Raw genomic sequence first — 25761 nt, 5'->3', positions numbered from 1 at the left:
CATTTTACAAATCAAATCCTTTGAAAGTACTTTTGATCTGAAAGATTTACCAATATGTTCCCAAGATGTTCAATGTTTGAGTTTATCAACCAGGTGACAGAGACCACCTCTCTCCTTATTCTTCATATCAGCTACAGAGAAGCACCTATTTTTTTTTTTTTTTTTTTGCTGTAGCAGTTGCTGCACCTTTTTGCTTCATGCATACAGCTCCAAATGGCTTTTCAAGGGAATGTAATCTGCATTCTCCTGAATTCCTTTTATCGGCCTTTCAGATAAAGGGTCATGCTCCAAAGCTTCTTTCATGTTTTGCTACTTCTCTTGCAGAATTAAAACGCCCATTTTGTTTTCATTTATGAATGGAGCGTTTGATCATTCTGTTCATAAAAGCATCATCATACTGTAGCAAAAGCTCATTCTGCTGCGAAATAACCTACCGCAGACATTCAAATAACCTGACATGTACACATGCCTTCATCATCTGCCTGCTGCATTTTCTGCTTTTTACCTGCATGCCAAAATAAGGTCTTCTGATGGTCAGAAAGCATGGAAAATTATCTGAAAGCTGCTGCAAAAAGAAGGCCAGAATGAGCGTGCTTCTGAACCAAGCTGATTGGCACTAAGCTGAATTGCTGCACACCTCTTGATCGAGTTATGTTTAATGTTTGTGCTTTGCTTAAAAGTTTGTTGTCCTGGTGAACTGTGTGAAATGTTGTGGTACTGGTCGGGTGTCTGCTGAGTAATAACGATGGCAGGCTTCTGAAACTGCTTCGGGATTTTCTTTATGTGGACTGAGGAAATGTTTGATATGCACAGGAGCTTCAGGCTTCTTCACACCTTCTTGAGTCTATAAGACTCTCTGTAGCATTTGCTTCATTAATATTAAACAAGGTGCTTTTAAGATGTTTTAATGTAAAGCACTGAGTATTGCTGAGCATATACCAAAGATATCACAGCCACGTTGTACAGATACTACAGCTATTCAGGGATTTGTTAGAAGTGTTTTTACCTCTCCTCCATTCACTTTAAATGAATGAAAGGTCTACTGCATGAATACAGCTTGCTTAGTCAGATCAGTCACAATGTATACATATAGATATGTGAGGTTTTCATTGAAAGAGGCAAAGCAATCACCATTGTTTTCTTTTTAAGTCATATGCAGTCAAGAGCCAGTCTGACAGACAGCTGCTCACCAGGAAGAGACTAAAACGTTCACAACGGATGCAATTACTCCATATTTAGAAATAATTTTCCACATCATTGCACTTCATGAGAATGTCACCACTTTCATTCTTGATTATCAGGGCTGTGTGGTCTTTTGTGTTGCTCAGGGTATGCTCCAGTGACAGGGATGTGCCACCCACTGAGGAGCTGCACTCTGAACCACGAGGATGGCTTCTCCTCAGCCTTTGTCGTTGCTCATGAGACTGGCCATGTGTGAGTAACGGCATCATGTTGAATGCCTAGCACGGTCACTCACAAGATCTTACAATGTCAACTCTTAACTTTAACAATGATCTTTTGTTGTAAAGAAAAAACATTTCACCTGGTCTCCAACTGCATTTTACATATAGATATGAGAGTAGTATTTGTATAAAACCTGCTGGATTTTTTCCTATTTCTTAAGGACATGAATTTCAGAAACTGTTCTTCTGCTGCTGATGCAGTTTTTTATAGACCTGCCACTTCTTTTGCACACCATGCTGAAATATGCCAAGTTTTCAGCTAATAGCGCTTTGGGAATCAATTTGTTGGTGCAAAAATACTACTACTGACTGCCTGTCACACTGTGTTATCTTTGGCATTTTTCATAGATTCAGCTAAAGAAACAGGAACAAGTGATGTGTTTTTTGCGAAAGGCTACTCGTAACAAAGCGCCTAAAGATACAAGATGTCTTTTTTAAGGTTAAATGATTCATAGGTTAAGTGGCTTAGGAAATTAAAAAAAAAGAAAAGAAAAGAAACATTCCTCTGAAAATGATCAGGCCAGTGTCCACAATGAATCAAGACTTTTGCACAATACCATATATATATGAAGTATTGTAACATCTTTGAAATTCCACCTCCTGCTTGGCAAAATCATTGAAATCTGATGAGAAATCTGATGAGGCCGTCACATGACATAAAATAATGAAAGCACGGGTCGTCAAAATCTTCTTAATAATATATACTGACTGACTGAGACACATCTCTACCAAAGTGCTCTTAAATCTCCTGAAACCCTTTTCTCAGCTGATTCATTCTCATCAACCAACAGGATATGCAACGACTGTGCATGCGACAACACCTGGCAACAAATCTCAGGGTGAAAGTTGTCTTTTCCTTTTAAAAAGTGTCCATTAGAAAACACATTAAAACTGAGTACTGATGAATGAAACAAACTTGATTCCTAAAAAAAGAAGCACGCTATTTTTGTTGCCATCACTTTTCTTGCTGTCTGTTGAGTATTTACAAAAATATCAAAATAGGTTAATATGATAAAGATATGAGCCTTGTAGAGCTTTCAGAATCAGTGTTATTGTAGAAAGAGCACCAGCACAGATTAAGATATGTGACTCAAGGGTATTACTGAAATACAGTGACTCCTGTAACATTTAGAAGATACCTGCGAGCAAGATTGTCACATTGCTTGAGAAATACATGCTCCTCACTACGTGAAATATTTATATACAATGCCCAAAAAAATTCAAGCAACACTTTGAAAACAGATCAGATCTCAATGAGGAAAAACATCATGGGTATCTATACTGAAATGGACTGAGTAATGTGTTAGGAACAAAAGGATGCCACAACCTTACAGAGCCTACAGAGGGCTAAATTCAAATTGAAAAATTGATGCAGCAGGCTAGTTCATTTTGCAGTAATTTCATTGCAGCAACTCAAAATGGTATTCAGTAGTTTGTATGGCCTGCACGTGGTTGGATGCATGCCTGACAACATTGGAGCATGCTCCTAATGAGACGATGCATGGCCCAGATCTGGGCTCTCCTCCCAAATCTAGACCAGCATATCACTGAGCTCCTCAACAGTTTTACGTGCAACCTGGTGGTGTTAGATAGACAGAAACATAATGTCCCAGAGGTGTTCTGTTGGATATAGGTCAGACGAGCGAGGGGGCCAGTCAATTGCATCAATTCCTTCATCCTCCAGGACCTGCCTACATATTCTCACCACATGAGAATAACTACCTTCTGAAATCTCCTCCATGCTCTTAAGAATGTGCTGGGAGACTCAGCAAACCTTCAGGCAATGGCACGTATAGCTGTGCCATCCTGGAGGAGTTGGACTGCCTGTTCAACCTCTGCAGGGTCCGGGTATTGCCTCATGCTAGCAGTAGTGACACTGAACCTGGGAAATGCAAAACTAATGAAAAAACAGATGAGGAGGATAAAAAATGTCAGTGGCCACCTGTAAAACCATTCCTGTTTTGGGGGTTGTCTCATTGTTGCCCTGCTAGTCTACCTGTTGCTTATGTTTTTTAACACCAAAGGAGCTGGAACTGATTAACGACCCCTTCTGCTACTTAACTGACCAGATCACTGTCCCAGAAGTCTAATTGACTTGATGCTATACTCTGATTAAAAAGTGTTCCTTTAATTTTTTTTAGCAGTGTATATTCAGGACTTTCTCAAGTCTGGCTAATAGTGTTTGAGAGTCTGTTTAAGGTGTCAGGTGTGAGACAAATCATTAGCCTCTCAATGCAGAACTATTCTAAGTCTGCAACAGACGTTGTCCTAGATAGTTGGATTAGTGTCATTGCACCCTGCAGAGTCTTTAATTGCACTGGTTAATTGCAGGCGCAATTACTGTTGTTTTGCAAAATAACACCTGTTGAAAGTGAAACCCGATTGATTAGATTTTTTTTTTGTTATTTTGCTGCAAAAAGCAGCCAGATCTGGGCAGCTTTTTACCTAAATTTGATTATTTTTTTCCTATGAGGCATGGATTCGTCACACATACCATACCCATACACAGACCCTTTTCTTTTGACTTGTTTGGTTAGACCTTAGTTCATTTTTAAATCACAAAATAGACTTTTTACATTAGAGAATCATAATTTTTCTGCAGTTTGAACACCTCACACCTCATCATGGGATAAAATCAGATCTAATCATCTGGGTCCTGGCTGTGTTGTCATGGTGGTGTGGATTATTGGTGGCCTCCTCAATCCAAACACACGAGAGTTACACATTTTCAATAGGTGTGAATATGAGTTTGCACTCTATGATAGATTGGCAGCCTCTCCACTGCTCGGTGCACACAGGGATGCACTTTAGCTTTTCCAGATTCTATGATAGAGCCAATAGAAGTTGGATGGCTGAATATATTCAAGTTATTACGCTACAAACACGAAAGCAAAACTGTTACAAGATCAATGAACAAACTGTCAATAACAAAAATATTAGTAGCCCTATTGTTGATTTGTTACCTAAAGAGTTCTTATCTAAACTAGAGATAACTATACTACTGTATCTGTCCAATAGGCTTGATTTGCTGTTTAGATTGAACTTTGACAATTCATATCCTCTTGGGATTAGACATGACACATTAATGGATATTATTAAACACCTTAAAAGCAGCATTTCAGTTAAACAGTCGATGTATTCTTTATTAACAGCTGAAAACCATTCCTACTTTTTTACTCACATATCTTAAAATACATGTGCACATCCTGCTGTGATGCTGCATGTTCAGTGTCTAAATACCTCATGCTGAGAAAAGAAGGCATTTATTTTGTTGACATTCAAATACAGTGTCCACCGGGCTTTGCCAGCATGATATTGGCTTCAATTTAGAGATTTAATATCACTTTAATATATTCAAATGAATATTTCAAGATTTTAAGAAATTTTTATCTGAGTTGCAGAATGTTAAAGACAAGATTTAGGTAATTATTTATGATAGATTGTATGGTAGATTCATATTTATGATATATAATATTGCTATATATATAATACAATAATAAATGTGTACAAACAAAATTGTTGATTTATAGTTTCCAGGCAGCGGAGCCTCTAGGAGATTACTGGTTAGTGATTCTGGTACAATCAAAGAGCAAAGTGACATTTTTAACAGTTGTGTCATTTCACATGCTGTTCATATTTTAAGCCTTCACAGTATGGGCCAAGAATTCCCTCATAATAAGTGTTTATACCAGATTTTGAACTGCAGCTCTTTTTAGTATAGATAGCATAGATAGACATTAATAAATAGATTATTCCTTCATCAAAATTTCAGAGAGCAGGGAGAGTATATTTTTTAGGTTTTATAGCACTTGTTTTTGTAGCAAAACATCTACAAACACAGAATATCACGTCCTGTTTTAATCTCAGCTCAGAATAAATGGAGTCTAATTTATTTATTTTTAGATTATTTGTCAAGGCAGCCTCTAAAATCTGTATTACTTATGTTTTTTTTATTTATGTGCACCATATATGATCAGTCACATGCTCTTTAAATATTTCTCAGTTTCAAGATTCCCCCATGACCATTCAAAGACCAGCAGGTGCCTGTCTCTGTGGGAACCTGGGCAATTGTGGTGGGAATACAGACAGTTCTTATGACAGTGTCAAGATCCCCCATGAAGTCTGTCATGCACCAGACATGCCGTATACAACTTCACAGTTTCAAGAGTCCCTAAAACCTATTTTTTTTTCTTGATTTGACACACACACTGGTGGATCTAAAATCCATCTGAATAGATTTGACCCGCAGTAGCTTCAATGTGCAAACATTTGTAGCACCTGTATAATTTTATAAAAAGTTAAAATACTTTCATTTTTGTGTATTTTGGTCACTTTAGGAAAAGTCATCAAACTGAGGACATTGGGGTATTTTTTATCATCAAATGTCAAAATGGGTCAAAAGTGACCCGAACAGCACGTGAGGGTTAAAAGGCATATAGAGATGTGAGTCTTCTTTACCTTTCAGTAAGGAAGCATTTTTTCTCCTAATGCCTGATGTTTCTTTTAACCTGTGATGATCTTGGCTTTTGTTAAAATCAGGGTGATGTTTACCTCTGTGTATCTGGTTGTTCTTAAAGGCATCTAAATACAGAAAATTTTAATAAATAACAGGTAATGCCACAGTCAGGATCACTAATATTAATACCACGGCCAATTCGTTTTCCATTAAAATTGTTCTCATGTAAATTCCATGCACCAAGGAGAGGGATCTCTGCATCAATGTATGTACAAAACAGCAGGAGAAATGCATTAATTGCACAGGCCCAGGGATTGACTGATATTCAAGATAAAACTTGATTCTTAAGATATTGATCTTTGCGCCCCTAGAGAGATAAAGGTGTTTAAATAGATGTATGTAAAGTACTTAAAAGCACAGAATTAGGTGTAGTTCCATGTTTTAATGGTTACATTTGTGGCACTAATGTTTTATAATGTTTTATGTGTTTGTTCTTCCTCTATTCTGACAGCTGTTATCGAAGCCGCTTCAAGTGCCACACGTGTATTGCTGGGGACCCTGCTGTGACTTAAATAGAAGCAAACAAGCTTGTGATTGTGAAAAAGAATTTCAAACTTTTGATAACTCAAAGTTTTCAAATTTTGATCACTGTTCAGAAAGTGCAGGGGTGCAGTACACAACTCTGCCTACACAATTCTGTTGCAGTTGTTGTGCAGAGAAAAAAAAAAAAAAAAAAAAAAAAATATATATATATATATATATATATATATATATATTTTTTTTTTTTCTCCCTGTGACTTTGCCAGTTACTGTACTTACACTACAACGTACCTTTCCCCTTAGGTTAGGTATGGAGCATGATGGCCAGGGGAATCGTTGTGCTGATGAGACCAGCATGGGCAGTATCATGGCACCACTTGTCCAAGCAGCTTTCCACCGCTATCACTGGTCACGTTGCAGCAAGCAGGAGCTCAATAGATACATCCAGTATGTTTACTCTTTGCAGCTATTGTGTAAAGCAATTTATTACAACTCCTACATTTTCTTCTTTTTTCTTATGTCCATATTATTCTCATGTCTTACTCAGCTCCTATGACTGCTTGCTGGATGATCCATTTGAACATAAGTGGCCTAAGCTTCCTGAGCTACCTGGAATAAATTATTCAATGGATGAGCAGTGCCGCTTTGATTTTGGTGTTGGTTATAAAATGTGCACCGCTGTAAGTAACTTTTTGAGCCCAAATATAATGATTTATTCATTCCAGCAACAAGAATTTAATACAAAGTGCAAATAAGGAAAAAATAAAGACATAATGAAAAATATTTAGAATATTCAACCCCTGTTTACCAAACAGTATAATCACAGTGCTGAGCAGTAAGGTCTGGTTTTCAGGAGGAAAAAAAAAAGGCTGACTGACATGACTTTGTTTACTTATCTGTGTTTCCAAAAATAATCCCATCCAAAAATAATTTGTACTCAGAATTGCTCTTTAATTGCTCGTTCAGTTTCGAACCTACGACCCTTGCAAGCAGCTGTGGTGCAGCCACCCTGACAACCAGTACTTTTGTAAAACTAAAAAAGGTCCTCCAGTGGATGGAACAGAGTGTGCACCGGGAAAGGTAGGAAATGTCTCTGAATCATCTGTAATTTTATTTTATTTTTTTCCCTGACAATTATTGCTAAGTGGAATTCACTAAAAATAGGAAGCAGAAGCGGGCTTTTTGAGAAATAGTTTCAGAGCAGTCGAATGACATTAGTCTGGATGTTTTGACCTTTTCCTTTCTTCTTTCTTTTCCTGTTTCTCATTCATAATGGACACTCATTTTCAGTGGTGCTTCAAGGGTCACTGCATCTGGCGATCCAGCCAGGAGCCTCAGGGACATGATGGAAGTTGGGGCTCCTGGTCAAAGTTTGGCTCTTGCTCCAGAACATGTGGAGGTGGCGTTCGCTCCCGCAGCAGACAGTGCAACAACCCTCCGTGAGTGCTGTAGCAATAGGAAAGCATATTCTATGTAGCAAAAATTAGAAAAAGGGAAAAACTGAAAATAAAATGGCTTTATAATTAGTGAGAAAATAGTATATTATCACACAAAGTGAAAAGATGACAACAATGATGATAATGATGAAGCGTTTCAGGGACATTTTATGTTCCAGTCCTGGCTTTGTTTAGCTTGACTTAGAATTGCTTTCTTTCATAGACTATATAAAAAATCAGCACGGCCACTCTGATCCTACCCATTGTTAGGTTTTGAAGCATCAGCTTGTGCATTTTGGCTATTACTATTTTTTATTTTTATTCAGAAACAACCTGAGAAACTGAGAAATGAAGCACACTGAATGCTAATGCAGTATCAAGTTCTCAAACACAAGGCATCCACAGCTTAAATCATGCTTTCATGTCCTACCTATTGGATGTTTTATTCAAATGGGACTAAAGCACAAGAATATGTACTTCATTCTGTATGTGGTATTGATTATGTCTCTTGGCACAGCAGACAATTTTATTTTGCTTTCTAGCAAAGGAATTTGTGTTAATATTAATGTTATTTACAATATGATGCTTCAGTGTGAGATTTCTGGTAATGTTGTCTTATACTTGCATATAAACTTTGCACAGAAGTAATGAAATTTGTGTTTAGGCTATTATTTCTTTGTTGTAACAATGCTTATTGGCAATAAATCTCATATCATTGGAAAGCCTGTTTATTTCCCCTTAAATGGTGCCATATTTGTAAAGAAAATGCATTTGTGGGTTGAGCAGAGGAGTAGAGTGTGTGGGTTGTGCCCATGAAGAACTTGCCAGATCTTTCTGCCAATGCCAAACAGCTTATTCTGCTATTGACTCTTGTTTTCAGCTTCGGACATCCCACCCCTCACACCTGTGAGCATGGACCCTGTTACAGTGGTCAGTTGGTGTCTGGTCCAAGCATGCCATGTTTGGTTGATCTGGATTGATCAGCCAAATGTCATAGGGCACAGTACCATCTCTAAATTGAAGGTCAAGTTCCAAATAATTGGTAATGTCAGAGGCAGGCTGTGAAGTGGGCATCCCAAGAAGATGAAACCACAAGAAGGCCATTTCACCCCCCTTAGGAACCATAGGCAGTCTTCTACAGATTTTTAGTCAAGGTTTGCAGGATTATATGGCAGACGGCTCTCTACCCAGAACAGATTGGATTGCCAATCTGCAGTCTCGTAGGGTTGCCAGGAGGCCTGACCTCAACCCCATTGAACACTTGTGTGATCAGCTTGGGCAAGCTGTTTGTGCCAGAGTGACAAACACAACCACATTAGCTGACTTGCGACAAACTTTTTGAAGAGGAGGTGTCAGGCTGTTGTGGCTGTGTATGGTTCTTCCACATGCTTCTGAGGCCCCTGTTTGTTAAATGAATAAACTGGTAAATTGCCAATATGTCTTGCTTCTTAAGACTTCAATCATCCAAACCAATAAACGATACCAAGAGTCAATAGCAGAATAAGCTGTTTGGCACTGGCAGAGAAGATTTGTCAGGTTTTTCATGGACGCAACCCACATACCCAGCTGTGCTGCTCAATCCACAACTGCATTTTCCTTATAAATGTGGCACTATTTGAAGGGAAATAAACAGGCTTTCCAACGTATAAGATTTAGTGCCGAGAAGTATTTTTACAATAAAGATATAATTGACCAAACACAAATTTCCTTAAGTTTAGTTATGTTGTTTAGTTAGGTGTTCTTAATACATTTTATACTCTAAACTAAGGCAATTAAGTAACTCTGCATGATATCATATTTAGAGTAAAAACCAGTATATCGTGTCTCCATATGTGATATTTTCTTTGTAGTGTGTACAGATTGCATTACGCTGTTAATGGTTACACTTGTATGCTAACAAAACATTCTTTTTTGAAGAGAAACTGTGTAATAACATCTCCTTAAAATGTGACAATGTGTCTTTAATCAAAAGTCAGTGCACTATTATTTTTTATGTTTAGCTCAAATAAAAAAATAAGTTAGCCTTGTGGGCCTGGCTGAGGGTTTGTAAGTGAACCTCGCTGATGTGTGACAGCCAATTGCGCTGGAAACTGGAAAATGTCCTGCAGGCCTTCGAGAAAGTTAGTTCTCGAAGTTAGTTTTAGAAATTCAAGCTGATGCCTTTGAAATGGCCTCATTCCCCTGGTCTCTGCAGGAAAGTCTGTGGAGAGATTTTTAGTATGCTGTTTGTTCAGGACAACAAAATTCTTGGTGAAAACTCTTCAATCAGTATTTGAAAGACTTAGCTGTGTTTGCAAGATGTGGTATCAACTACAAAGCATGTTGCTAAGTATAAACTCAGCAGTGTTCCTAAATGTTTGTGCCTGGAACACTTACTGTTTAACATGCAGTGCATATGCTGCTGCTTTAAACACAGGATTAGGATTCATTATAATACACTTACAAGTAATTTTAGTCTTGTTTAATTACAGCCATAAGGATTACCTTTGAATCTTTGGGAACATTGTGAAGGAATGTTTCTTAAGAGCAACGTGTGTTTTCATTGGTCAGGCCCGCCTACGGTGGTAGAGATTGCCCTGGTTCTACATTTGACTATCAGATGTGCAACACAGAGGAGTGCGCTGGCCCTTACGAGGACTTCCGTGCTCAGCAGTGCATCCAGAGAAGCAACAAATACCACAAAAACATCAAGCACACCTGGCTGCCGTTTGAGCACCCAGATGGTAAGAGCTGACTCGCCGCTTCATTGGTGAGCTTGAAAGTTTTGTGCACAGCAGCAAGAGGACAGATGGTATTTACATTAGTAACCGCTGACAGGAACATTAAGAATCATGGAGGCGTTATCAGTCCTCTAGAACCTGCAGATGTCTTTATCAGATTTGATAATCAGGGCGTGTATGAGTGTGATTTTATGTGCTTTCAGAGGCCCGTAAATGTGAGCTGAGCTGTCAGTCGAAGGAAACGGGGGAGGTGGTATTCATGAACCAGGTGATGCATGATGGGACACGATGCAGCTACTTAGACCCTTTCAGTGTTTGCGCTCGAGGAGAGTGTCTGGTACGTATTTGCTCACCAACACGAGCTTTGACAGTTTTAAGACAATAAGATAATCAGGCATGTCTTGTGGCTTTTACCACGAGAAAAAAAAAAATCGATGGCCTCATTTATGACTTCAGACTTTACATAATTTTGCACTGTGAAAATCAATCATCCACGATGCAATAAGCAATAAGCAATAAGCAGTGCACATTTTAAGTGGAAGTAATTTTTTTCTTAGGGTTTGACATTCACAACCTTTTGAAAGGATTTTTGCCCTTTAATATTCAACCCACCCATCAAATAATTGATTCACTATCAGTTTAAAAAACAGAAATGAAAATAAGTAATTAAAAGCAATAAGCACAGAGTAAATCCAATAAAAAGTGCAATCTCTTATTAATGCACTAATATCTATGCATATTGCAGAGATCAACATATATCAGATTACCCCAAAGAATATTGTGTGCCAAATTTGGGAATATCATTTCCTCATACTGCTGTGACCTTTAGTATTTTCTATTTTGATGATGCCAACATTGAAGAAACCATATAGATATTTACTGACTGACGTGTAAATGATTTTGAATAAAATACTCCACATTTTCCCCTTAACACACAAGGTTTTTATTTCATCTCCATATTCACCTTTGGCATAATGTTGCAGCACCGCGGAGAAGGCGATCAGTGTTTTGACTATCCTCTTGTTATGTCTTGACATGTTTCCAATATACATCATGTTTTAAAAGCCACCATCCGGTCTTCCCAGCTTTGTGTCTGTGTCACAGTGTTGCCTTGATTTGATTGACTTTTCCTCCTTACAGCATGTAGGCTGTGACAAGGAAGTTGGCTCTTACAAACAAGAGGATAAATGTGGAGTGTGTGAAGGAGACAACTCTCACTGCCGCACTGTGAAGCTGACACTCACCAAGACTCCCAAAAAGAATGGTAAATATCAACTACATGGGCTGGCCAGTGCTGAAATGGATGTTAGACCCTTAACTTAGAACAAATTTAAATGACTGGAAACACATTTTCAGCCCAGTCGTCTGTGCTTTAGTAACATCCTACCTGTGTACCACCCTTCATCATCAATCAAAGGCCCTTCCTTCTGATCTTGATTTAGAAATAATAGGCTGCTTTAGAGCCCCCTAAAAAATACATGTTGTTTGAGGCACCAGGCTGAACTAGGCTCTGTCTTTTTGCCTTGTTAGGAATGCTGAAAATGTTTGACATCCCAATAGGAGCCCGCCACATAGTCATTGAAGAGAACGAGACCTCCCCTCATATAATTGGTGAGTGTGTTTTACATTTTTGAAGAAGAGTTTTACTGGGAGTGACTGGGAGAGATAGGATTGGAAACGAGTGCATCAGAGGGACAGCTCAGGTTGAGCCATTTGGAGACAAAGTTAGAGGAGCAAGGCTGAGATGGTTTAAACATGTGCAGAGGAGGGATGTGGATATATGGAGCTGTCAAGCAGGGAGACCACAGAGAAGATTCATGGATTCAGGAGAATCAATTTTTGCACTGCTAATCCATATACTCAAAACACACACACAAAAAAGCCACAACAGGACACCCCCATAGTTCATGTGTTGGTGCACTTATAGGTCAGAGATGCACAAGATGGCACAAGAGTAATGAAAGCATAATCAGGCAGTTGGTTTTAGTGTTGTTTTGCACTACTGTAAATATTCTGCTTCTGTTTTACCCTCTCATACAGCCTTCTGCATGAAATTGCATGTTTAGCCATTTTTAGGAACTATGTTTAGTGAAGTATGCCTCAGGAGGAGTTTGAGAAGTTTCTTTTAAAAGTTTTCTTTTTTAAAAAAAACATATTTTGAACACTGACTGAGATGAAAGACCTTGACTCTCCTTTTTTGAATGTGCAAGCTTTAAACTTTGTAAAGTTAACTTTGGAGTTTAAAAAGCCTATTTGATGTTTAAAATGAGAAATTTTCAGCTAAATAGTCCTTTATGAGATTAAATAGAATGCCAGGACATTAGGTTCTACATAATTAACATAGGCCAAGAGGAGGAGGAGTATTCTCGTTCAACTTTTCATGCACTGAAATACGGTACAGTAAAGTTCTAAAATCTTTCACAGTAAAGCAGAAAATTAATTAGCATGATTGCTTTTTGCATGTGTGCAGATTAACACGCCTTTTTGAAAGGGTCCAGAGAAAGAGAAAAGTAATTGTCACCTCTTTTCCACATAAGCATAGGTCTAAATGATTTCTTACAGTGAAATATAAAGTGCAGGTATCATAGCTGACAAGTCACATCATAGGTGCAACTCTGATGGTGTGAAAACAACAGATGTTTTCTCGATGTCTTACTTCCAAGCTAATGATTTTCAATTTGAGGTTGCATGCAATTTGCAGTGTGAAGCTGTGTGTGAAAAGTGATATGAGAGCGCTGAAATGCCTCTAGGTATGACAGAGCGAAATGTTCTAGCTTACAAAGAGTTTTCGCCTGACTGATGAGGATGAGTTAGGATCACCATGTTTTTCAGTCAGGCCAGCCATCTTCTTTTTTTTTTTTGCCCCTCTTTTCTCCTCTGGCTTTTAATAGCTAATGGTAATAAGAAACAGCACACAACTTGGAGGAACTACTGTCAGCAAGCCGCAATGGCATGCTGACACATTCCCTGCTTAGAGGGAACTCTCTGTGGTTGGGAAGGGTTGATCCCCAACTTTGAATTTGTATTTGTATAAAACTGAAAGATATGCGCATTCCTTCCCTCTGCTTATCCATAAAATACATGTTTCTTCATTATTGACAGCTGTGAAGAATCAAGTAACTGGAAACTTCATACTGAATGAAAAAAGTGAAGATGCTAAATCGAAGACCTTCATTGAAAATGGTTTACAGTGGGAGTATTCTATCGAGGGTGAGAAGGAAACATTGAAAACCGCCGGCCCTCTGCATGAAGGCATTGTAGTTCTGGTGAGTATATCAATTACATTTTCTGAGCCTTATTTTATCCTTCCAAGTCTTTTTTTTTTTTTTAATAATGTTTGATCACTTTGTTGCAGATCATTTCTCAGGAAGAAGATGCCAAAGTAAGCTTAACATACAAGTACATCATACATGAGGACCTGCTACCACTTATTACCAACAACAATGTTCTTCTTGCTGAACTGGACACGTATGAGTGGGCACTGAAAAGCTGGTCTCAGTGCTCCAAACCCTGTGGGGGAGGTCAGTGAATCTATATTATTAAAAAAAAAAAAAAAAGCGAGAGAAACAAGCAGTTAAAGCCTTAACTTTGCGTAGGCTCAGTCAAAAGTAACGATAAATATAGTGTGTGAACTTTTTTCTCCCTTTGCTGTTAGTCTGTGGTGGAAGCATGAATGCTCGAAATAAACAATTCATCATTTTAACAGATTACTGTATACTGTAATTATGCAACAATCATAAACCCTTTTCTTGCATGAGAAAGAAAAGGGTTTATGATGGAACACAAGGCCTGTTGTCCCTGCAGAGGAGTGGTTCAGAGTCTGCTTCTCGCCCTTTGAGATCACTTTGAGCCCTTTTTTGACATGTTCATTGAAGTCTTCATCTCTTTAGCTGCATTTCTTTCTTAGAGAACAAAGCGTGATGCATTGATTTTTCTCATGCTGTGATATCTTTTGGTCTGCCTGACCCTTGCTTTGGATAAAACTGATTTTGTTTCTTACATGAAGCCTTGTTTTGACTGTGAAAGCCCCACCTCACTTAGATTGAGACTTTGCCTTCTGAAACTTTTACTTAGTTCTAATGTCATGTTTTTCTCCCATCAAAACAGCCCTTAATAGCAGGTTTTAAATCTGGAAACTTGTGGAACTTATATATTTCTAACAGTGCTGAAAGAGGGTTGTCTTAAGCCTTTGATGTGCTGATAAAATGCACATCTCTATGGAAAGATACATCTCTCCATGGAGCCATAGAGAATTGAGAGGAGTTGAGATGGTTACATAAAAGAATTTTTGAACTTTTCTTCAAATTTTCTGACTATTTCCAGCATTCACAGATTTTATGCGCAGTCTCAGACTTTTGGAACCCACTCCATATTTGTAATTTTGCTTCTGTACATCCAGGAGATTTTAGATCATTTAGTCAAGATGTGATTAAAGTGCAAATCCATCCATCCATCCAACCATCCATTCTCTTCCGCTTACCCTGTTCAGGGACATGGGGGGTGGGGGGGACCCCTGCCTCTCTCCCTGTGTCAGCTGATTGAAGTACAAATCTTGAATTTTAATTCAAGGGGTTTAGCGAAAGTATTTCTGTGTGGGGTTACAGCCAGTTTTATACACAGTTCCCCATTTTCAGAGGCTCTAAAGTAATTGGATAATTGACTCACAAGCATTGTTGTGGCCAGATGAGTGTTGTTTCTCTGTTAATCCAATGCAAATGAGCAGATAAAAGATCTGGAGTTGATTCCAAATGCTTAACTTGTTGAACATTGGTAGCTGTTCACTGGAACTCTCAATATGATGCTCACAGAGATGTCAATACAAGTGAAGGACAACATCGTTAGGCTGAGAAAGAGATAGCAAAAACTTTAGGAGTGGCCAAATCTACAGTCTGGTCTATACAAAAATGAATGCACTGGCCAGCTCAGCAACACCAAAATGCCTGAAAGACAGAAAGGCAGAAAACAGCATGATCGCAGAATTCCCTCGTAGGATGAGAAAAACACCTTCACAATATCTAACCAAGAACACTCTTAAGAAGGTAGGCATATCAATGAAAGTCTACAATCAAGAAATGCCTTTATGAATAGGTATGGAGAGGGTTTACAACAAGGAGCAAAGCACTAGCTACACTCAAGAACAAGAAGGTCAGATCAGATTTTGAACAGAATTCGTCTGACACATGAAATCAAAATGAACTTGTACCAGAATGATGGGAAGAGAAAAGTATGGAGAGGGAAAGGAACAGCTCATGATCTGAAGCACACCACATTATCTTTCTAACATGGTGGAGGCAATGCTGTGGAGTGAGCATGCTGATGAAACCAGTTCACTAGTGTTTATTGAAAATGTGACTGCTGAAAGAAGTAGTGGGATGAATTCTGAAGTGTGCAGGGCTGAACTCTGCTCAGAAATCAATACTACAAAATTGATTGGATGGTGCTTCACAATGCACCAAGGACCCACAAACAAGCAGCAACTAAAGGTTGCTGAAGGCTGTGGTTAAAAAAAAAAAAAAGGCAGGGGGAAGCAAGAGAGGAAATAACATTTGGTGATGTCCATGGGTTCTAGACTTCAGGCCTTGACTGCAAAGGAATTTCATCCAAGTATTAAAATCAATCCTTACATTTGAATGTTAGTTTATCCCATTACTTTTGAGCCTCTGAAAATTTGGGAGCATGTATAAAATTCTTAGTCATGCAAGTCATACTGTATTTGATCTATAGTCTTGCTGACACAATCGTTATGTAATTTTTATATCCATCAGGCATACAGTACACAAAATATGGATGCAGGAGGAAAAGTGACAGCCGTTTGGTGCATCGTAACTTTTGTGAAACCAGCAAGAAGCCCAAACCCATACGTAAACGCTGCAACACCCAGGAGTGCAGCCAACCCATGTAAGTGACAGAACTGTATGTCCACTCTGACATAACTTTTGGTGGGAATATAACAACTACTAATAACTAATGTAGAAAAGTTATTTAATTATGGAATGACAGGGCTATCTTTTCAAATGCTGTGCTCTCTTGCCAGATGGGTGGTGGAAGAGTGGAGTCCCTGCAGTAAGACCTGCGGGAAGCTCGGCTACCAGACCAGGATGGTGCAGTGTATGCAGGCACTCCACAACGGCACCAACAGAGTGGTCCACAGTAAACACTGCACTGAAGATCGTCCAGAGATGAGGAGAACCTGCAACCATACTGCATGTCCCGCCCAGTGGAGGACAGGGGCGTGGTCTCAGGTGAGACAAGATATTATTATCCGTCCATCCTCTTCCGCTTATCCAATTCAGTGTCACAAATTATATTTAAAAAGAAAACTTGATTGGGGGTTGTGTTAATGAAGTAGCTGATGTAGCAATGACTATCACAAGTCTTCAACAGAGTGGTCAGTGTTATTGATGAAAGCTGATGAAAACAAAACAGTACATAATTGTATGTGTGTGTGTGTCTGTGTTGGATGTGTCGCAGTGCTCAGTGACCTGTGGCGAAGGCATTCAGCAGAGGCAGGTGGTATGCAAAGCCAGTGACAACACCATTGGGGAATGTGAAGGCGAGAAACCGGAAACAGTCCTTATTTGCAAATTAGGACCATGTCCAGGTGAGAGCCACATGCATGAACAGTACCAGTCAAAAGTTTGGAGTGTGTCCAAACTTTTGACTGGTACTGTACAAACTAATAGGGAAGAGATTTGTCTGGTTTACTGCCAGTCTTACATACAACATTAGAAGGAAACTGCTTCTGCCAGACTGATTTGTGCCTGGTAAATGAATTATCATGCACATATCATCATCATAATCCTGGCAGTGGATTTAGGAAAAGCCAAGTACAGATACTCTACTTAGTGTAGTGGAAAAATATACATATGGTTACACAAGAATTGCCTCATGAACGTAAGCAGAGATGATCCAAAAAACATAGTGAAAATTTGCAGATTTAACAGTTTCACAGTAAAAAATGTTGCCCCATGAGACCCTTGAGAGCCATGTATGCTAAAACCTTTTTCTTATCCTCAGGATGCCAAGTGTACAAGAATTTATGACTGATTACATATTGTGTTTCTGTGTTGAATCACACCAAAATACTCTTGGTTCTCAATATACTATGCAAACAAAGAAACTTATTTACAACCGTACATATTCATAATCTGATGCCCTTCTGCAGCTTTTCTCATTTTTCTTCCTCTCCAAAGACCTGAGCGCCAGCAGTTCTTTCAGTTCTTCTCTCTTTCCTTGCACTGGTAGTAAGTGGAAAGTGGTGTGCTTTTTAAAAAACACACACACACACACAAAAAAAAAGTCCAGTTTGTGCTCTGTGTTCTGTGAATGCCACAAACCACAACAAAGTTCTGTTTTAATGCAGAAGAAACAAGTTCCCACAAGCTTTTTTTTCTTTTTTAAATCTGTTTAAGGCAACTTTGTTTTGTTTTGTTTTTTGCTGTTACACACTTCAGGACAGCCAGGGTCTTCTTTCAATGCACAAACAATGGAAAACTCTACAATAAAAGATGAAGCTGTCTATCAAAGGGTTCCGGAAAACCCTGTCCAGAAAATCTCCTCAAGTAAGTTTTTTTTTTTCAGAAATCAATCAATTCAATGTAAACAGAGTAGAAGTACGATTGCTCTTTTCAGTGCTGCTCTTAGAGATGTCCTCTCTCCTGTTATTACTAGATGAGCCGTGTCTGGGGGATAAATCGATTTTCTGTCAAATGGAGGTTCTTGCTCGGTATTGTTCCATCCCCGGATATTATAAGCTTTGCTGTGAGTCTTGTGACAAGAAAGAAAGCCTCACTACCCATGTTCCTGACTTTCACAATACTCCAGTAGCCTTAGCTGAACCTGACACCTCAGCTCTTTCTTATCCTGCCTCTCCCAAGACATTTCACATCTCCACAACACAAACCCCGCCAAAAACCACTAAAGCCATCACTCGACGGGTTCCTCTCGCTGCTCCGACGCCAACTACAGCTGCCACTGCTCAAGCGTCACCGCAGACAAATGCTGCTCTGCCCCAGCATCCCACCAGCGACTGTTTCCTCACTGCTGGGAAGAGAGATTCAGATGCTGGGCCTGTTCTACCTCCGGGGCCACCACAGCCTACAAGAGACTCAAGTGGAGGTGCCTCTAAAGAGCACAGCCCAAACAGCACTTTAGGCCCAGCTGCTGCCAGATCAAGAAGGGACACTTTAGGATCAGAGAGGGACTCCAGTCACAGAAACCTGTCAGCTCAGAAATAAACAGTGAGCAATGTTGTGAATGTGCTGTTAAGTGAAATGGTCTCAAACATCAGCACACCCTTTGCAGTATGTGATTTACTCAAAGTTTTGCTGCAGATATTTCTTTTTTTTTTTATTATTATTTTTCTGTCCATGTCAGTGAACTTAGACCAGCCCAGTGATGGTTACCTCATCAAAACTCCGGAGCGATCTGCGTGCGGCGTCGCTCGGCCATCTGCGCTTCAAATATGAAACGGAAGAGAAAAAAAAAAAAAGTTCAAACAAAGGTGCTGTAAACTAAAACGACTACAAGACTTGTTCAAAATGTGATGACTGCATTGCTACATTCATGTTTTTATCTGTGTACAGTTGTGTAAACCTGTTTTTTTTTTCCAAGTGCATTAGAACTACTATTAAACTCGTGAACATAAGGAGGTCATAGATTATGGTGCATGTGCCAGCTATGGGGTCTGGAGTGTGCTGCTAGAATAATTATAGACCTTATATTTTTATTATAGAACTGCATTTTGAAGACAAAAAAATTCTTATTATCCTAACTGACAGAATTACATAACAGCTGTGGTTCTGAAATTAAAAAAGCCCCAGCAAAAGAAGTAATCAACAACAACAAGCAATCTCTTTTGCGAGTGTCGCGGGCCCCTATAGGCAGCATTAACCTAGTGTTTTTTATTTTCCGATGGTGATAAAGAAGCCACACCAGAATATTGATAGCTAAATTTCTAAGAGTGTAAAAATTCAGAGACAGAATTTGCTATCAAAATATCAGCTGTTTAGTGACAGACATCCACATGTTGTGATAACCACCTACACCACCATCATTACCTTATAAAGAGGCATAGGGACCTTGTATAACATTGAATGAAGCAATTCAGTGCGTTAATGTGAACACAGACAGAGAGTGAAGAACGAGCTGACAGAGACCAAAGTCCTAATAGAAGCAGTTATTCAAGTGGTTATTTTTAAGCTCTCATATAAATGAATGGGGGAGGAGATATAACTTTATTTATGATCATCAAATGCACATAAAACTGCATGCATTAAACAGCAAGTCAAATCATACAAACAAAAATAAAGAAAAACAACCCCAAAATAGATTTCCTGCTAAGTATATGTAATCTGTGCAAACTTTACTCTGGCCTACCAAATTCCATGCTAATTCCAATTAGAGGTACAGTATCCATCTATTCATTTTCTACCACTCTTCCAAGTCCAGGTTGCAGGGGCAGCAATCTAAGCAGAGAAGCACAAACCTCCCTCTCCCTGGCCACCTCCTCCAGCTCATCTGGAGTCCCACAAGCTAACCAACCCTGATATGACTCCTTTTTCAGCTTGACAGCTTCCTTCACCTCCAGTGTCTATCTTGTGATTCAGGGATCACTGCCACAACAGGCACCAACCACCTTGTGGCCACAGCTCTGTATAGCTACATCAGCAATGGAGATGCGGTGTTCCCAGCCTCGCTTGGAATGCTGTCAAACTTCTGCCAGAGCTGGGGATTGAAGATGCACTGGGGCCTCTGCCAGATGTTCCCAGTGGACCCTAAACTAAATGTCCGTGCTTGCAGGATAATCCCACACCGTGTAAGCCAATTCACCACAAGGTGATGATCAGTTGTCAGCTCAGCTCCTCCCTTCACCTGAGTGTCCAAGACATGCGGTCACAGATCCAATGATATGATTGCAAACAAACCACAGGCTAGGAGCTTCATGACCTAGGCTCGTAGCAGCTCCTCTAGGTGTAATGTGTAGGTGGCCTGGTACTTTTGGCCGTGTAGAATAGTGTACCCATTTATTTACTGTGGTAGCGATTATATTTTCCTGCTACCACATAAGCGGAAACTCTCCCAGACCACTACTATACCCATGTATCAGTACAACAACAAGACTGACTCATGTTTCCGAGTTTGTCTGTTCATTGAGCCTTTGAGTGCAGGCCTGGGTCTGGCTGCATTTGGGGAGTTTTGCTAGTGATTTCTATTAAAGATTCTTCAAGTGCCATGTCTTTTGCTTATAATGTCCCTGCAGACAAACATCAGGAGCATTATGTGAAAGCCATGGCACAGAAATTGCTTCATTGTTATGGCTAAGCTACTAGCGAACAGTATATTACCCAAACTTTGCAATGCATACAACTATCAGCTATTGAACCTTTTTTTTTTTTTTTTAATTTACGAAGACCATTTTCTGTAGGCATGAATGGCATCCTATGTATCAATATAGGTTGAGTAATGACAGTAGAGAAATAGCTTGATAAGTACACATATATAAGATGTGTTAATTAGCCATTTGCTCAGGTTGCTTATGAGCTGCTAATCCTTGCTTAACCAGTCTGGTTAAAACTGTACTGTTTTAAGATAATTCAGGTACAGAGCGAACTGGAATTAAAATACTTGACTTGATTTGAAACCAAATAAACCAAAAATGATTAAAAAAAACAAGTATGTAAAAATAGAAACTGAGTTCAGGGCGTCATGACGCCAAACTATTAAATAACTGCCAGATTATCAGATGTTTTTACATTTCTATTTTTTTTTTGCCTGCTTTTTTATTTGAAATTGAAATGGCTTCTTATTAAATATACAAATAAGACAATGGTATTGATCTTATTACCGTACTGATCACAATCAAGCACTTGTGAAGACTACAGTTATCCTAGAGGCACCCTCCAAACCTCACGCCGTCACTCTTAGCAGGAAGCTTAGTGGCTTCTCCATCCCTGTTGCTCTTTTTTTGGTGTCCAACTTACCGCTGATTATCCTCACTGATAAGAAAAAAAAATCATGACTGTTTTGCAGGCCAACCCCCACTGTAGTTTTCCCTCTGTTTTTGTGGACATCAGTCAGTTAATGCTTTAAAATGCTTTTCTGAATTATAACGCATTATATTTTTTTGTAACTGACGTCTTTCAGATAATGTACATAGTGTAAATTTCAAGTTGACATGAAAAGTTGCGTTGCAATTGCAAAATACAGGCGATACTGTCTACACACTGTGGTTGGTCGTACTGTTACACCGGTCCTGCATTGCGGTTCATAACGTCACTATTTTTATTGTATAATTCTTGTATATACGTACCTAAATGAAAGCTTTAATGTTAATATTTATTGAATTTTTAAGTGGTATGGTGAACAAAGTAAAACACATTTGAAAGATTTTGCTTTTTTTGTCTTTCCTCTGCTAATCTCCATCGACTGTTGCTATATTTAACTTTGATCTTTTTTAGTCCACTGAGTGACTGACATTTATGACCGAGTGTGTTTCAGTCACAAACCTCCAGTTCACAGATGAGTTCTGTCTGTTTTGAATCATAGAAATAAATCAAACACATTCAAGGAATTTCTTACATTCCAGTCATATACAGGGTTTGCTGTATCAAGAGACAATCTTAATCATATCTTAATGAGTTTTTTTAAAAATGTTATTTATTTATATTTTTTTAATGAGGTTTGAGTGGCACAGTTTGACAATAATTCCTATTAGAAGTCTCTTTCTGACAATCTGGCACTGGTCTCGCCGGCTCTGCTGTGTAAATCTTTCAAGACGAGCATCTCCTCCGTGCAGCATTTCTTCCTTAAAGCTGTAACATTGTGCTGAGTAACCAGCCCTTCACATGCCCCTCATCTTCCTCTGAGCAATGACAAGGTGGTGCAGCGGTGTGGGTGTCACACAGACTGAATCAGCTCAAGCTGAGACGTCTGCGGAGGTGTCTGGTGAAATCCAGCTGTGCCCGAGGCAAAGCCTGATTGACAATGGATTTTGGCAGCCAGCCCTGAGAACAAAGTCATATTTATTAGACCACTGAATGGCATTTGTTGACTGTCAGTCAATAAGAAAAAGAGGTTGAACTAGCTGGTCTGCTGCTGTACAGTAATTATGCAGTATTCATATGCAGATATTGTTTGCTTTTGAAGAAAACGGATTAAAGAAAATAATGCCACAAAATATTACCAGAAGGTTCACTTATTTTCCCAAGCTTTGAACCACATCTCATGGTCTTTTCATGCAGTTTTTAGTTTAACCATATCTATGAGAAAAGACCTGACTATCAGCTGTGAGATGTAGTTGACAAAAAACAGACTGATTTTGAGGCTCTGTGTCAGTATGAAAACAGTGCACTATGTTTACTGACAGCATTTAAAAAGGAGAACCTGACAAATACAGTAATAATTCTACAATGTCTCTCCAAGGCTAATATGTTCTCATGAGTTAAGTTTACTTGCACTGAAATGGAGGAATTCTATGTTTTGAGTTTATGAAAGTTTATGACATAACAGGCTCAGTTTGTATAACTGTAATGTGTAATAGAACCCTTGCATCATTTTGCATGTGCAAAATTCATTCATAAAACAAAACAAAAAAAATCAGTGCATATATTTCTGTGCTGCATATATTAGAACAAGAATTCACAATATAAAAATATGCACATTTTACCTTTACGTCCATATTAAGAAGCCACGTGAATCGACTTTTTGTTGAATCCTCGTCCAGAGCCTGTATGACAAAGCAGGTTGGTCCATCCTCAGCTCTGTACACATGCAAACAATTACTTAAGAAGTCAAATAAGATCTAATATGGATTATATTCTTGTACATCTATGCATTTCTTTCAGCCTTGCCCATCTTTCTTTATCAGTACAAGTTTATTCCTGTGCTACAGTGTTTTTTGGCCTTTCGTCCCCTTAGAATTATAAGGTTCTATAAGGTTAAATAATAGAATCTTATAATACCAAGTTAAAGCTTGATTTTGCGGATAGAAACTTTTTGTTTTGTTAATAAAATGGCCAAAGTTGTATATAATTGAAAAAAATCTCACATATTGTTGATTAGCGATCAACGAATAAGAAAATGACAATAAGTCAGTTTCGTCAAAAACGTTCAATTAAACCTTATAATTCTAAAGGGACACTTTATGTGCTGTTGGCCATGGAATTAGTATTTCTGTTATAGGTGCATAAATGCTAAAACAGGTATTTTTAGCCTGTTGGTAGGTGGTTGCTAGGAATCTAATATAGACATCCACCTTCAGAGGCCTAAGATGCATCTGTGTACCACGTTTGGTTGTTCAATTCCTGATCACGTAGGAGGAGTTGTTGGAGAAAGGAACAAACAGACAGACAGACTTCATATATTAAACTAAAATTTTGCTCAATCTTTCCACCAAGTTTGAACTCCGTTGATCATTTCAGTCTATATTACAAAATCTCACCAACTGGTATGAAAATTGCTACATGCAGCCATGCTCTCCTCCAAATGCAATTTACCTAGTGGACCTACTGGTGACTCCTAAATTTTATAATTAGCACCATTTGAATCAATTTAAATCTGTTCAGTGCTTAATACATAATCATGTCAGTTGTAATCACCTTCCCGGGTAACCCAAGCTATTCTTTGTGTGGAATATGTTACAATAGCATGTTAGACTTGCTAATTATCACTTTATTAATCATCATGTAAGCATGCCCATATTAGTATTCAGGTTGGGACCACCGAGTCCTGTCCTTGTCTTGTCTCCCACCCCTCATTCTGAGCTGAGATTGTCAGGACAAATGAAAATGTCAGCCAAGGCATTTTCTTTCCTCCATTTGTATTATTTTATCTTCCTTCCTGGATGACGACGATTAACTCAGACTCTGTATATTATGCTCAATGAAGCTGTTGAGCGTAATTTTAGACATGACAGTAAATGTGGATTTTCCCTGTTCAGAGCTGCCTTGTCTGCAGATGATACCATACCTTGTGAAGCCTGCCTGCGGTGGGAATGACTCCAGCTGGACTGCTGCTCCTCCAAGATAAATGCTGGACATTTGTTTGCAGCTGTGTCTGACACTCAGGAAATCCCTCTGTCCAACCACATTTCCTGCTGTCCCAGATGAAATCTCGTGCGTGACAATTGTTTGTGGTCCAATACGTTTTAGCACCTGTAACACATGAAACAGTATTTGCTTGTAGTTTGGAAAACTTATGCGATGTACAGACTTTTAGCAATAGGAAAATACATTTCTTAATGCAAACATGCAGTATGACATCCATAGGCAGGCTATCAAGACAAATGTGTAGACATCAGGTTGAACTACTTTAAGCTCTAACCTCTGGCATCTTTAGAATTTAAAGATTCAGGTGAGCAGCTCACCTTGATTTGCTGGATGCTTGGGTTCCACTGGTGCATTTCTTCAACTCTGACAAACAGGAGGTTATAGAGCTCATCCACACTGGCATCCAACACTGCCTCCAGCCTAAACACTCTCCCACCCCCTGGCATCACTTTGCTACAGATCACATCACCATTACGCTAAAGAGGAGAAACACAAGTTTGCAACCCAGGGTTCACTTAGGTCGTGCTTGCTCTGGAGTGTGGTGACACATGAATTTTGAAAGGGCTTTAATGGCATTTTTATCAATCAGTTGTTACCTCAGCAACCTCAAACTTCCATCCTTCTTTCTCCTCCAAGATACTGAGAGCCTTCCTCATAGCTTCTTGGCCATGTTGTACGTACAGCTGATCTTTTGCCGCCACAGGTTTTATATCTTTTGGTGAAGCCTCTGCAAAAGACTCCTGTTAGTAATATTTCAGCACACTGAAACATTTAATGAAAATAACAGGGTTACATGTTACCATTGCAAGTTAAACCAGCTTGCTGTCTCATGTGGTGTTGGATTGTCCCCCATTGCTGCAGGTGTGTGATTTCTTGACCTATCACTGCAACAGCTGTGCGTTGAAGTCCTGCATGATTGGAAAAAATAAAAAATAAAACAGCTTAGGGATATTACTCGAAATGCATAAAAAGGAAAAAAAAGAGAAAATTCCTTCTGTAAGGTGTTGAGAGTTTACCTGCTATATTCCTTATATGTGGGTAGGAAATTCCACAGCAGAGCTTTACAACAGCAGGCAGCATGATGTCTGTCTTTGGCAG

The 25761-nt window shown here is 39.0% G+C and overlaps 2 protein-coding genes across 2 annotated transcripts in view; one reads left to right on the top strand and one right to left on the bottom strand.

The window, feature by feature from the left end:
• adamts14 (ADAM metallopeptidase with thrombospondin type 1 motif, 14) overlaps positions 1-22088 on the top strand; it is a 63108-nt gene extending 41020 nt beyond the window's left edge. The window contains exons 7-22 of the mRNA XM_030754710.1: positions 1329-1434; positions 6763-6906; positions 7007-7139; positions 7426-7539; positions 7750-7898; positions 10446-10618; positions 10819-10952; positions 11756-11879; positions 12146-12226; positions 13718-13881; positions 13971-14136; positions 16381-16513; positions 16650-16857; positions 17087-17216; positions 18070-18177; positions 18287-22088. Of these exons, the coding sequence (XP_030610570.1) occupies positions 1329-1434; positions 6763-6906; positions 7007-7139; positions 7426-7539; positions 7750-7898; positions 10446-10618; positions 10819-10952; positions 11756-11879; positions 12146-12226; positions 13718-13881; positions 13971-14136; positions 16381-16513; positions 16650-16857; positions 17087-17216; positions 18070-18177; positions 18287-18852 (2633 nt within the window). The 3' untranslated portion in view covers positions 18853-22088. The remainder of the gene's footprint in view (positions 1-1328; positions 1435-6762; positions 6907-7006; positions 7140-7425; positions 7540-7749; positions 7899-10445; positions 10619-10818; positions 10953-11755; positions 11880-12145; positions 12227-13717; positions 13882-13970; positions 14137-16380; positions 16514-16649; positions 16858-17086; positions 17217-18069; positions 18178-18286) is intronic.
• Positions 22089-22527: 439 nt separating this feature from the next.
• On the bottom strand, positions 22528-25761 carry star2 (steroidogenic acute regulatory protein 2). Its single transcript, XM_030755270.1, has 7 exons — positions 25680-25761; positions 25464-25571; positions 25260-25390; positions 24981-25139; positions 24584-24768; positions 23283-23376; positions 22528-22620 (listed from the first exon to the last, which is right to left on the bottom strand). The coding sequence occupies exons 1-7, from the start codon at positions 25741-25743 to the stop codon at positions 22528-22530; spliced, it is 834 nt and encodes a 277-aa protein (XP_030611130.1). The 5' UTR covers positions 25744-25761.

This window comes from Archocentrus centrarchus, chromosome 19 (assembly GCF_007364275.1).
Source record: "Archocentrus centrarchus isolate MPI-CPG fArcCen1 chromosome 19, fArcCen1, whole genome shotgun sequence".
Classification (NCBI taxonomy): Eukaryota; Metazoa; Chordata; class Actinopteri; order Cichliformes; family Cichlidae; genus Archocentrus; species Archocentrus centrarchus.
This window is presented reverse-complemented; position numbering and strand designations above follow the sequence as displayed.

What these genes read in the sequence shown, in the direction of transcription:
- star2 (XM_030755270.1), bottom strand. Translation starts at nt 25,743, where the DNA reads ATGCTGCCTGCTGTTGTAAAGCTCTGCTGTGGAATTTCCTACCCACAT. An exon ending in GGAAGTTTGAGGTTGCTGAG is followed by an intron (nt 25,140 to 25,259) that starts GTAACAACTGAT and finishes TCTCCTCTTTAG; the next exon opens with CGTAATGGTGATGTGATCTG. An exon ending in TTCTTAATATGGACGTAAAG is followed by an intron (nt 22,621 to 23,282) that starts GTAAAATGTGCA and finishes CTTTGTTCTCAG; the next exon opens with GGCTGGCTGCCAAAATCCAT.